Genomic DNA, 13712 nt, shown 5'->3' with positions numbered 1-13712 from the left:
CTTTACCTGGCCTTTTTCTAATGTTACTGGCTTTACTTCATCCGCATTTGCACAAGATTTGTCATAGAACTGATTCATTTCTGCATTCAGGTTTTTATACTCTATTTCATCAACTACGTAAGGCCCACATCCTTTCATAGTAACCCAAAAGCAACTCGGATCTTCAATCTGGTGCAAACAGTAGATTTAAAAAAAAAAAAGAAAAAAAGTATTATCTCCTGCTGAAGTGATAGGGTGTTTTCATGAGCATCTGAGCAGTAAACATGAATCTTAAAACCTTTAGCAAGGCCCCTTATATTATAGGAATATATATTCAGCATAAAGAATGTTAATAGGCATAATACATCTTTCACGTTCAGACGATTAGTTCAATAAATGGCTTCTAAACTTGTAAGTTTCTTTAGCACTGCAATTAACGACATGCATTCTGAAAGGTAGAAGCATTATTTTAAAAGTTTGTTAAACGAAATATAGTGAGTTAAGTGCAGAGATATAAACTTTTTACTTCCATAGTATTTTCAGAACATGGAAGAAAACAAAAGCCACTGACAGGCTTTTCTTTGGGCTCAAACGGTCTATAAGACAGTCAGTTTATTTAAAATAGGATGAAAACCTTCTGCTCAGCTTTGCAGTCTATATACCAGTCTTGTAGCTGATAAGTGTACTCACTATTCTGGGAAAAAAAAAAAAAAATTACATGATCTCTTGCAGCATTAGTTAGAAACCTATTACTACACTCAATTTAAGATTACACGGGATATTTTCCATTTTAGATTTTAGCTGCATCCCCACGAACCTTCTGACAGGAAACCAAGATAAACACATGGAAAACATGGGAAAATGTATATAATCTGTTAATGAACCCACCATGTGTAAGAAACGAACTGCTGAACAGAAATGAAGGCATAATCTTATTTGTAAATCTGACTTCTATAGTTTTATTAAAATAAACACCAAGCCTCTCAACTTTTAAAAATATCAGCGTACCTGTAGTATGAAGACTTCCATATTGCCCAGCTGAGCGTTCTTTGACACTACTGTAGGAAAGCAACAGACATATAACTATTCTAAAGCACATCTAAAAAGTGTACTTCTAAAGCAGCCCTACATATTTTTGCTACTTGTATAAACAGCATTAGTCTAGACAACTGATTTACATGTATGGAAGACTTCTAACCAGCCTTCTTAGTGGGGCTCTATGTTGAATCCCAATGAAGATCTGCCAGCCGTGTTTATTCACATACAACCACATCCATCTTCAACATGCCACAACACACTTGTTCTCCTATCTCAAACTAGTTGCAGCATATAGCCCATTACCTTACATCCAAAGGCCAACAGCAACATCTTGGTTGAAGACTGGGGCTGCTACAATCAACCTATTTGACCAAACGGTCAGCAAAGCCCCAAAAGCTTACACCATTAAAATAATAAAGATAAATAAATAAAACGAAAGACATGAATCCCAACCTTTGCCAACAAGTTTGGTATAACAGGAATTTTTACTCATTTTTCACAGCACACTTGCACTGGAACAGAGCATATATTTTGCATGCCATTTCGGCACTGCCGCACACACCACAATGCCCCTCATCACGGCAGCGCTTAGCTTACCGCTTCGAAGAATTCACACTAGGAGTGAGCGGCAAACGAAATATTTCAGAAGACAGAAGTCAAAGCAGTGCCCTTCAGCTGGGGCAGAGTCAGTGCCACCATCCCCACAGCCACGAGGCCCGAGCGCAGCCCTCAGCGCGCAACCCGCCCCCCTCAGAAGCCTCCAGAAGCCCCCCGCGGGTCCGCAGCGCGCGTGCGCCGCCCGCGGGTGGCGCCGAGGGAGGCGGTGGCGCCTGGCTGAGGTTCGGCCGCCAGCGGCGGGGAAAGGCCGCGGGCAGGGGGCGGCGCGGGGCCGGCCTCGGCTTGCTGAGGGCGGCGGGGTGTCGGTGGGTGCGAGGAGGGAGAGCCCTGCCTTTCTTTGCCTTCCTGCTGCTCCTGCTTCAGGGGGCTTTCCTAGATCCCGAATCCAAAGCGCAGTGTGTGCCTGAAAGGTCTGTAAAAGGAGGCAGCTGGGGAGCCGTGGCACCTGGCACTTCTCTGGTGGAGTTCTGCTGTGATAAAAAAGTACACGCATCCCCACACAGGCAGCTGTGGGAAATGTCCCTTGACATCTAGTCCCTTACAAAAGTGTTACTTCATTCTTACACCAAGCTCTGTGACAAAGTAGCAACATTTTTATTATTACTATTCCCCTCCCACCCTCCTCTTTCTTTTCAGACTTAATGTTTTTTTTTCATTGGTGGGACTACCCCCGTGCTGCCCAGTGCCAAATAAACTTACCTACTTTACAATCTTACTGACTGTAGAGTCCTGACTGATTACCGAAGTGGTAGAATGGAGGGAGTCACTTCTTTGGTGGTTTGGGCTTGAGCCCTGGGAATTTGGTAAGAATGGGGAGAGCGAATTTATTTAGGAGGAGTTTAACACCTGGCAGACAAAGTGGCTTTAGATTGGGAGCAACCTATCCCCAATACCTTATTAAACCCCCATATTTACAGATACATAGGAGTGAATTCTTGTTTTGTGTTTGGGCTTACTAACAAAGGACGAGAAAAATTGTTGTTGTATGTATGTAAATGAGGCAGGATGAATTGAGACTGATCTCAAAAATATTTGGGAAAAGACCAAGATCTTACACAAGGTAGTTCAAGATGACACCTCGTGGGTTCGAGAAATATGGAACAAAATGACCTCAAACTGAGGCTTTAGCAGCTGTTTATAGGAATATTATTATTGCTTTTACTAGTGTTCTTAACCTGTGTATTGGTACAGTGTGCATTTTGGTGCTGTATGAAAGGACTAGATGATTATGAAACCTGTAAGTGCAACCAAAACAAGCACCAGGTAGAAACTGGTAAGAATTTTATGAAAATTTTGAATCAAGGAGTGTTATAAGCAAAATAATTTGCTTATGATAAAGAAAAGCGGGGACTTGAGGCATGGAACAAGATAAAGGATGGTGATTCCTAGGTCTTAGCTAGCACAGTTGTATGTTAACGACCCAAAGATAAGGGAATAAAAGACTCTGCATAGATAATGGAACCAGCAAGAACTGGCTTGACTGCTGAAGTCTGTCAAAGACAGGAAAGGCCTGAAGATAAGCAGCAAGGAAGACTTCTGACCTTCAGCATTCGACAAAAGACCACCAGAGTATGCCAGACCACTGACCACCCAAGGACTCCAGTACGCATACAAATAGAGACGGAACCTGTGTTAATGATTCTTCGGAGACCTGATGAATATACAAGAGACTTACGGGAAACTAAATTAATATGTATTTGTTCCTCTAATATAATCACACTGCCAGTAACCATTGGCACGCAAGTTAGGTGGAGCTATCCCCCTTGTGCCCGGCGTGTGTGCACAGTGCCGAATAAACATGCCTGCTTTATAACTATTCCGAGGTTACAGAGTCTGATTTTCGCAAGTCATCCCTCTGCCTGACAGCGACAGGGCAGGGGTTCCACCACCGTCTGGGAGGCATCCCCCCAGCGCCCTTCTCTCTGCCACACCAGGGAGTTACTCCACCAGGCAATCTCCTGTTCACATGCCCTGATGCTCCTTAGTCTCTCCACCTCTTCCTTGAGCTCAGCCACCATGGTGAGCAGACCTTCCACCTGAGAACAGGCGGTCTCCCCGCTGCCCTTCCCCAGCAGCGACAGGCTCAGGCACTTCCTGCAGCCAGAAGCCTGAACAGCCACGTCTCTGGGCAGGCCCTCCATCTGGGTCGCCACAGTCTTTTTAGAGTGAGCTCTCTGCTTACTGGACACCATGGTAGGTATGTGAGCTTGCAGACTGCCAAGAGCTGGTGCAGAGTCCCGTGCCCTGCCTCACCAGCTGCACACTGGTGTGCAATGCTGCTGGCTCCTCCCTGCTCGCGGTGGGCAGCGGCAAGGAATGCAGGTCATAAAAGCAAAGAGCATGAGTGTCCTGGTGTCACTGCAGAAACGCTCCGGCAATGGGGCAAAATCCTAGAAGTGGTCCGTGACAGTAGGGCTGACCGTAGGAACAAGGCCACCAGCATGAAGCACTCAGGATGTGCAAAAGGTGCAGCTAAAATTATTACCACCTCTGTGAGCAAAGGGGGGGCTGTTTCCAGTCAGGAAGCCTGCCAGAATCTGGCACAGGGTGGTGGGGCTGTACAAGGTCTTTGAGGATGAAAAATTCCCCAGGAAGAAGTCCACAGTTTTCTGTAGAAGCTGGCTTGCCACCATCAGCACAATGAGGAGGTTTTTCCAAATCCCAGTCACTGTGCTGGGAGAGGAGGAAGAGGTTTGTCTCAGCGTTGAGAAAGTTTCATACTCACAGTATGGAAAACTCAATCAATGATGTCTGACTGTCCCATTCCCCTTTCTCCATGGGAAATTCTAGAGCATTCTGGTGCCCTCTCTCCTGGTAGGACACCAATGAGCTAGGCACTTCTTTCTTAGTTGCTTGAAGAAATTGTGAAGGAAGTTCAGAGAGCTGAAATGATCCCTGACTGTGAGGGCCAAGGTGTTCTGCCAGGCAATGGGTATGGAACAGGGGTTAAAGGAGGGAATTACTTGTACCTCCTGTTAGACAGCCACATTCTGAGAACAAAGCACACTCCTAATGTCAGTCTCTCCCATGTTCAGGGAGGAAAGGTCAGGAATTACTTCAGTCTGCTTCAGACTATACACCCCAGGAGAGACCCTGCTGCCTTTCAGGAGCTGTCAGACATCTCCAGGGAGCCCCATGGGACAGTGCAAGTGATGCCATGGTCAGGTCCTCTGCTGCTGAGTTGCTCTGGGCTCCTGGGCTGGAGGGAGCTCCTGGCAAGCCGGCAGCACTGCAGACAGACAGCTCTGCCCAGGAGCAGCTCCTCTGCACAGCACAGCAGGGCTAGGGGCACTGCCTGCTGGTTACAAGGGGAGAGCATAGGAGAGAGGTTAGTCTGTGAAGAGTGCGACAACAGAGGACAGCGTGTGGCAGGACAAAGCTGCAGGCTTCTTACACCGTGAGTGAGTCTCTGGCAGCAGGGCAATGCAGATGGGGCTGCACAAGGGGTCTTCTAAAGCTTCTTCTATAGCTTATGTAACGATGACTGTCCCTCTTTCTCCTGTGTGGAGTAGAAGAGGCTTTAGAGAATGGCATTTCTTAGGGGGATTTCGGTAAAAAAAAAAGAGGGATCTCCTGGAAAGAGTCCAGTGGAGGGCCACAAAGATGATACAGGGTCTGGAGCATCTTCCCTATGAGGAAAGGCTGAGAGACCTGGGTCTGTTCAGCCTGGAGAAAAGAAGACTGATGGGATTTTATCAATGTTTATAAATACCTTAAGTGTGGGAGACGGAGGGATTTGGGCAACCTCTTTTCAGTGGTTTGTGGGGACGGGACAAGGGCAATGTCCACAAAATGGAGCACAGGAAGTTCTGCACCAACATGCGAATGAACTTCACGGTGAGGGTGACGGAGCACTGGAACAGGCTTCCCAGGCTTGTTGTGGAGTCTCCTTCTCTGGAGATATTCAAGACCTGTCTGGATGCCTACCTGGGCAACTTGCTGTAGGGAACCTGCATTGGCAGGGGGGTTGGACCCGATGATCTCTTGAGATCCCTTCCAACCCCTAAAATTCTGTGATTCCGTGTGATTCTGTGATTTTCAAGAGGAAGGGCAAGGCAAGGGTGACCTGAAGGGGCAGACACTTTCTGTAGCTTGGGCTTTCAGATTCCTGCTGTGGAGGGGAGACAGGTGACATGAGAAGGATTGTACAGGAGACTGAGATTCCTAGGGAATTGCAGTTGCAGATCAATATGTCAGTGATGAACTTCAAAGAGTCCCCTCATACCCCTTAGCCTACACACTGCATGCTCACCTTTATGGTCCCCTCAGGGTTTTTCTCAGGTGGTCATTAGGATCTGCAAATGCTGTGATGCCCACAGACAGTGCCCTGTCCTCAGAAGGTGTCTGCAGGGCAAAGCTGAGCACAGGGCATGCAGGATGGGGTCTGTGAGCATGTCTGTGAGCTTAGGAGGAGATGTGGGGACGGAGAAACAGCTCCTGGCAGGGACAGCTTCAGGCAGCAGAGACATGGACAGGCAGTGAGAGAGAGCTGCCACCAGAAGCATTTCTTCATGTTTCCCCTCCTCTCCCTGCCTCCTTTGTCCCCATCGAGCCTGAAGGCTCTGGGCACTGCACGTGTGTGTGTGTGTGTGTGTGTATGTGTGTGTGTGTGTGTGTGTATGCTGCTGTTCAGGACACCCCATCATCAAGACATTGGAGTCTTTCCTGTGCTGCAGGCTGCCCTCCACAAAGGCAGTTCTCCCATAGCATCTCTGTGCTCTCTGGGAGATCCATGGAGAAGACACCTTGATGCTAAGGCCATGGAAGTGAGACTGGGCACCTGCAGTAAGCCCTTTGGGTGGAAATGAGCCCTGCTTGGGGGAAAAGCTGAGTGAAGCCCTCCTCAAGTGTGATGAGACAGGTGAGGGATTTGGAGATCTGAACTTGGAACCTGGCTTCCTCTGATCTCAGCATTGTCCAGGTTCTTTGCAGGGAAATGTCTGAGTGTGATCTTCGCCCAGCTCAGAGAGGTGCCAGGAGTGGGCAGGTGAGGCCAGGATTGGTGTATAAACCAGCTCTCCTCACTCTGGGCTCAGGAACAGTACCTGTGCCTCACAAGACCTACATGGCTTCATTTGCAGTGTAGTAGAGATGCCCAGGATTTCTGCCTTAAAGACACTTCCCAATGTTTGGTACAGCCACAGGAACAAAACATACAATCCCTACAGTCCTGTTCAGAATTTGGTTGAACTGGGAGTGACAATGGTGAAAAGCTCTTTGATATGGTAAGTGGATTTATGCTGAGATCACCCTCTGCTTTTATCTAATGGTTGCTGCTAAACAGTCCCCATTAAACTGCCCTGCTCCCAGTAACACCCTCAGATACTATCAAACAGAGGTCATGTAAGGCACCTGAAAAAGTTCTTCCTGGAAAGTTAAAGGCCGTTTGGGGGATTTTGATAAGAAATCGAAATAGTTTAGAATCCAATTACTCTCCTAACCTCTCAGTGACTTTTCCTCTCTGGACAGATCCCCACATCCAGAGGCAGCAAATGTCCAATGGCAGCTCCATCACCGAGTTCCTCCTCCTGGCATTTGCAGACACACGAGAGCTGCAACTCCTGCACTTTGGGCTCTTCCTGGGCATCTACCTAGCTGCTCTTCTTGGCAATGGCCTCATCATCACAGCTGTAGCCTGTGACCACCGCCTCCACACCCCCATGTACTTCTTCCTCCTCAACCTCGCCCTCCTTGACATGGGCTCCGTCTCTGTTACTATGCCCAGATCCATGGCCAACTCCCTCTGGGACACCAGGGCCATCTCCTATGCAGGATGTGCTGCCCAGGTATTTCTCTTTCTCTTTTTGATTGTAGCAGAATTGTGTCTTCTCACTGTCATGGCCTATGACCGCTACATTGCCATCTGCAAGCCCCTACACTACACGACCCTCCTGGGCAACAGAGCTTGTGCCAGTATGGCAGCAGCTGCCTGGGGCGGTGGCTTTCTCAATGCTGTCCTGCACACAGCCAATACATTTTCACTACCTCTCTGCAAAGGTAATGCTGTAGACCAATTCTTCTGCGAAATTCCCCAGATCCTTAAGCTCTCTTGCTCACACTTCTACATGAGGGAACTTGTGCTTCTCATGGTTAGTGTCTGTTTAGCTTTTGTTTGTTTTGTTTTCATCTTTCTGTCCTATGTGCAGATCTTCAGCGCCGTGCTGAGGATCCCCTCTGAGCAGGGAAGGCACAAAGCCTTTTCCACATGCCTCCCTCACCTGGCTGTGGTCTCCCTGTGTCTCGGCACTGCCATGTTTGCCTACCTGAAGCCCCCCTCCATCTCTTCCCCATCCCTGGACCTGGTGACAACAGTTCTGTACTCAGTGCTACTGCCAGCAGTGAACCCCCTCATCTACAGCATGAGGAACAAGGAGCTCAAGGATGCCATACAGAAAGTGATTTCATGGATGTTTCTCAGTTGTGATAAATTTCCCATCACTCTATGCTAATGATTCTCAGGTTATCCTATGTCTGGACTGTACTTTGTGTTCATTTTGTTCTTTGTTTCATTTCTTTTTTTTTTCTTCCTTTATTTTGGATTTTTATTATCAGCACTGCTGTAAATATTATTTTGTAGTAATCTGTGGTATTATGTTCCTATGTTTATGTTTGAATTCATCTAACTTCTCCTGAGGAATCAACTTTCTCTGTCTCACCTGAAGCCTCTGTAAAAGTGTGTCTAACACTGTGTCAGAGCCGCTGCTCTCCTATCATGTCTGTAATTAAATGGGACCTCTCCAGTGCAGTGCCTGAAGTCTGGGCTCTTCTTCCAAGGATGGTGTTAACAACAAGCTCAAGCTGTTTCACCCAAATGGGTTAACACCCACCCTAGGGTTGTTTATAGTTGGATTTGGAAGACAAAAGATCATATTGATGTTGGTAGCCACTGGAGACCCAGGGATGGATTGAGAAGTCATCCAAAGGTGTCCCTTGATAGTGCAGATTGTGAATGGTCACTGAGCTTCGTTCCCTAGGTACATGTGACACGCAGATGATGTCCTTAAGGAGTGAAGTGTGGAGCAGCCTGGAGAGTCTGGGGGGTCTCCAGGGACTGTTTTTCCATGGAAAGGCCAGTGGCTGGAGCTCACAAAGTGAAAAATCACCCAAAGTGGACTCACTCAAAGGTAATGTGCTAAGCTGAGGTATCCACAGGGAATGAGAACTCTGCAGTTCCCCACAATGGGGGGATTGCGCCCACAGTAGGTACAGGGAAGGTAGACCTGAGATATGTGGGAGCTGGCTGAGGAGCCCCATGGCCCCAATTTCGGTTCTGTCTTGGTGAGCAAGCATGGTGAAAGCAGAGAAAGTGAAGGTAGAGAATCATAGAAGCATAAAATCATGGAATCATAGGAGGGATTGGGTTGGAAGGGACCGCTAAAGACTGTCTAGTCCAACTCCCCTGCCATGCACAGGGACACCTTTCACTGGATCAGGTTGCTTAATGCCCCATCAAGCCTCTTGTGGTCCCTCTGGACACCATCCCTTCCTCCTGTCATGTCAACTGTGTGGTGTCATCTCAGTGTGGTGTCATCTGCCTGCAAGCGTCAACCCTGCAAGTTTTGGACACTCTCCAAGGTAGTCACTTAAGCCTCTCTATTATTGAGAGGACCAAAGCAGTGTAGTCTTAAACTGGAGAAAACAAGGATCCTAATAACAGACACTATAACAGAACTGCTAATGAAATATTTATGTGAAGGAACACACTTTGGTGCTGATGCCATGGTAGATAGCCTGAAGCACTTTTCAATTGGACCAAAAATGCAAATGATCACAAACCAAATAGTGCGAAAGTGTCCTGTATTCTGTGCTAACAACCCCAAGATCCAACCAAAACCACCACCAGGGTAGATAAGAAAAGGGATGAAACCTGGGGAGTATTGGCAAGTGGACTTTTCTGAATTGCCTAGACAAGGATCATATCGATATCTTCTAGTACTGGTGGACACACTTACTGAATGGCCAGAGGCCTTCCCATACTGATCTAATAAAGCTAGGGAGGTCATAAGGGCTTTACTGAAAGAAGTAATCCCACGCTTTGGGACACCAGAGGGATTTTCCTCAGACAATGGACCTCATTTTATATCACACGTAGTACAAGAAATATCAGGAGCATTACAGATTAAGGTGGATTTACATACTACTCTGAGACCACAATCAAGTAGACAAGTGGATGAGTAGAAAGAATGAATCAAACACTAAAAAGGCAGTTAACTAAAATTTGCCAGGAAGCTCAGCTAAAGTGGCCAGAAGCCCGACCAATAGCTTTTTTTGAGAATTAGGATAGCCCCCAGAGCTAGAGAAGCTAGCTGAGTTGTATCTTGCTGAGGAGCCCCGGGGCCCTGATTCAGTTTGTTCTGTCCTGGTGAGCTGCCATGGTGAAGGCAGAGAAAGGGACACCATAGTCCAGACTGGTGATCACCTACTGTATAGAATTATAGGATCATAGAATCATGGAATCATAGGAGAGATTGGGTTGGAATTGACATTTAAAGACCATATAGTCCAACTCCCCTGCCATGCACAGGGACATTTTTCACAAGATCTAGTTGCCTAATGCCCCATTCAGCCTGGCTGTGACCACTTCCAGGGAAATGGTACCCACAGCTTCTCTGGGCTACCTGTTCCAGTGCCTCACCACCCTCATGGTGAACTTCTTCCTTTCATGTCCTTTTGATGCTGGGTGCCCCAGAGCTGGATGTAGTACTCCAGGTGGGGTCTCACAAGAGCAGAATAGAGGGGGAAAATCACCTCCCTCGACCTGGTGACTACTCTTCTTCTGATGTCAGCCCATGATATTGTTGGCTATTTGGGCTGCAAGGACACATTGCCAGCTTATGTCAGGCTTTTCATCCACCAGGAACAGCAAGTCCTTCTCTGCAGGGTGGCTCTCAGTATATTCAGCGCCCAGCCAGGATTCATGATTGGGATTACCCTGTCCCAGGTGCAGGACCTCATGTTTTAGAACTTCCTATGGTTCATGTGGGCCCACTCCTCAAGCCTCTACAGGTCTCTCTGGATGGTGTTCCTTCCTTCTGTTGTTTCAACTGCACCACTCAGCTTGGTGTCATCTGCCTGAAAGTGTCAACCCTGAAAGATTTGGATATACTCCAAGGAAGTCACTTAAGCCTCTCTTTTATTAGGAAAACCAAAGCAGGACAGGCTATCTTAATGTACTCTAGTACGCAACATCAAGGGACAATTAGTTCCCTCTTCCAACTGGCTGTGGTCCTGTTCCTCTGACCAGGATGGTGTAGGACTTTCTTGGTGCTAACTCATGTTTTCCCTAAACTCAGCTGAGACCATCCAGGGCATTCCCTATTAAGATACTCCCCAAACAGGGGACAGCCCAGTGTAAGACTGCTTTGTGGCAGACACCAGGGATGACACCTGGTCATTGTGATATTACTATTATAACAGCTGTGTTCAGCTTTGGGACACCCGGCACAAGAAGGACATGGATGTTTTAGAAAAACTCTAGAGAAGGGCCACAAATATCACAGAATCATAGAATCATTAGGGTTGGAAAAGACCTTCAAGATCATCTGGACCAACCATCACCCTACAACTGATGTCAGCCACTAAACCATGTCTCTAAGCACCATGTCCAACCTTTCCTTGAACATCTCCAGGGACTGTGATGCCACCACTTCCCTGGGCAACCCGTCCCAATGCCCGACCACTCTTTCTGAGAATAAATTTATCCTAATTTCCAACATAAACCTCCCCTGGTGCAACTTGAGGCCATTCCCTCTGGTCCCGTTGCTAGTTATCTGCAAAAAGAGGCCGATCCCCAGCTCCCCACAACTTCCTTTCAGGTAGTTGTAGAGAGCAATAAGGTCTCCCTGGAGCCTCCTCTTCTCCAGACTAAACAACCACAATTCCCTCAGCTGCTCCTCATAAGACTTGTGTTCCTGGACCTTCACCAGCTTCATAGCCCTTCTCTGGATGTGCTCCAGGGCCCCGATGTCCTTCTTGAAGTGAGGGGCCCAAAACTGAACACAGTACTTGAGGTGCAGCCTCACCAGAGCAGCGTACAGTGGGACAATCACCTCCTTGGTCCTGCTGGCTACACTGTTCCTGATACGAGCCAGGATACCGTTGGTCTTCTTGGCTACCTGGGCATGCTGCCCGCTCATGTTCAGGTGAGCATCAGTCAGCACCCCCAGATCCTTTTCCTCTGCACAGCTTTCCAGCCACTCTGCCCCAAGCCTGTAGCGCTGCATGGGGTTGTTGTGACCAAAGTGCAGGACCCGGCACTTAGTTATGTTGAACCTCATCCCATTGGCCTCTGCCCATCAACTGGACCTGCTGCAATGCGCGTCTGCTCTGGAACCGATCACCTCGAGTCTCTGCAGCTGATAGGCCACCATGAGGAAAGTAGCAGGCAAAGGGGCTGTGAGGTCATTTCTAGTGAAGTAGTTCAGAGGTCAGCCCTTGTCTCCTGGCTGGGATCTGTGCAATTAGGCTCACATTTGCCAGCGTTCCTGATAGTCCAGCAGAAGGGGTATGGTTGGCATGGTGACTGTTCAATCTCCCTTGCCTGAGTACCTGATAAGCACGTGCAGGAAGAAGTCTTGAGTACGGGTTGTCATAATCCTTACACATGAGTACATGACTGCACAGCTGGAGGCACACAGCTTATGTCTATCCTACAAGCTTAAAGGCCAACAGTAGGCCCATAGCTCGGGAGATGATTGTGAGGCAACTTCTGCCTGGTTACATGATAGACCACAGGAAGACTGATGGGTTGGGACACCTATTTGAGGAGTGTTTTTTGAGATGGTGATGCTTGGCTTAGTAGTAGAAAACAGTAGGAAAAAGATAAACAGTCATAAGGTGTAGCTATAAAGGTGGGGAGTGGGAATGAGGAAGAAAAAAATGTCCCTCAAAGGAGAGCACTGTGGTGCCAGAGGTCACCCAAAGGGAGTCTGGGATCAGATCATGGCTATGTGTTTCAAGGAACAACCATGAGAGTTCAGCGATATTCATGAATGTACAGAAATGCCCTGGTGTGAGCAGGGTGGGGAAGGGAGATGGGTGTCTACAGGATGCAGGGAAACAGGGACAGGTGTAGGTCAGCTTGCAGAGGAGATGGCAGAGAGCACTGGCAAGGCTGGAGGCCCCAACAGGACAGAGGTCTTTGTCCCCTTGGCTGTGAGTGATGGGTGATGTCTCTGCCACTGTGGCCTATGAGGAGACACGTTGTCCTCATGACACTGGGGCCTCGTTGCCTCCTTGCTACTCCGTGGACAGGCCCTGTGGTGTCATACCCTTTTCCTTCACTCACCCTCACATACCCCACATCTCACTGCCTCATGGGTGAGGGACAGGACCTCTCTTCCCTGGGCTGTGGTCAGGGTTTGACCTTTCTCCTTTGTCCAAACCAAGGCTTTTCTCAGCATCACAGCCACCTGCACAGTGCCCTTGTCTACCTGTAATCATGGCTTCCAGTTAATCTGCTCTATCAATTCCATGGGGAAGCTTTGTCTTTAATAACCTTCACTGGGGCCAATTTAACACTCCAAGAAACTTTGGTGTTTGCTTCTATCTTGAGCTCCTTGAGAGATTTCTTCAATCTTCTCTCAGTATCTGAGGTACCAGAGCACCAAATACACCATAGGGTCATTAAAACACAGAAAGGCCTAACAAGCCATGTCCCAGCAATTTTCTTCAAGCCTTTAAATATTGTACACTTAATTAGGGAAGTTCTGGAAAGGTAGTTAAAGAGGAAAGTTTCAATGAGCACTTGATAAACAGTTACTTTTCATTGGTCCTCAGTTTAGGCAAATAGTGATAGCAGCATTCCCTAATTGGTGTTTCTCCTAAGGAGTTCTGGGTAGGTTGGAAAAACAGTACCTTGAAGCCAGTCACTGGATGGACAACCTTGCTCCTCACCTTACCAGGACAGCCATTTCTCTCATTGGCCACCTGGGGCTTGCATCACTTTTCCGTACACCGGACTTCTCCACTGAAATCAGCAGCCACATTTCCCTGCTCCTTTGCTCCAAATCCCACCTGCTTTCCTTAGAGAATTGGCTGCACACAGTCACAGAATGTTTTTTTCTTATTTTAAAAAA

At 47.7% G+C, this 13712-nt stretch overlaps 2 protein-coding genes across 10 annotated transcripts in view; one reads left to right on the top strand and one right to left on the bottom strand.

The window, feature by feature from the left end:
* TDRD12 (tudor domain containing 12) overlaps positions 1 to 13712 on the bottom strand; it is a 236642-nt gene that overhangs the window by 29498 nt on the left and 193432 nt on the right. For 3 of the 9 annotated variants that reach the window (XR_004753745.1, XR_004753746.1, XR_004753747.1), the window contains exons 1-3: positions 1702 to 2047; positions 988 to 1040; positions 7 to 168 (exon numbers count right to left, since the gene is read on the bottom strand). Coding sequence is in view for 6 of the 9 variants with exons in the window: in XM_035336457.1 (XP_035192348.1) it covers positions 7 to 168; positions 988 to 1008 (183 nt within the window). In the remaining 3 variants the exon portion in view is untranslated. Of the gene's footprint in view, positions 1 to 6; positions 169 to 987; positions 1041 to 1614; positions 2050 to 13712 lie in introns of those variants that run through there. The other 6 variants (XM_035336457.1, XM_035336454.1, XM_035336456.1 and 3 more) reach the window with 6 other exon arrangements.
* On the top strand, positions 7128 to 8084 carry LOC118172873 (olfactory receptor 14A16-like). Its single transcript, XM_035337058.1, has one exon. It carries the CDS (start codon positions 7128 to 7130, stop codon positions 8082 to 8084), a length of 957 nt encoding a protein of 318 aa, XP_035192949.1.

The sequence above is a fragment of the Oxyura jamaicensis genome, chromosome 11 (assembly GCF_011077185.1).
Source record: "Oxyura jamaicensis isolate SHBP4307 breed ruddy duck chromosome 11, BPBGC_Ojam_1.0, whole genome shotgun sequence".
NCBI lineage: Eukaryota > Metazoa > Chordata > Aves > Anseriformes > Anatidae > Oxyura > Oxyura jamaicensis.
This window is presented reverse-complemented; position numbering and strand designations above follow the sequence as displayed.

Excerpts from the sequence above, each read along its gene's own strand:
- LOC118172873 (XM_035337058.1), top strand. The coding sequence starts at position 7,128 with ATGTCCAATGGCAGCTCCATCACCGAGTTCCTCCTCCTGGCATTTGCA.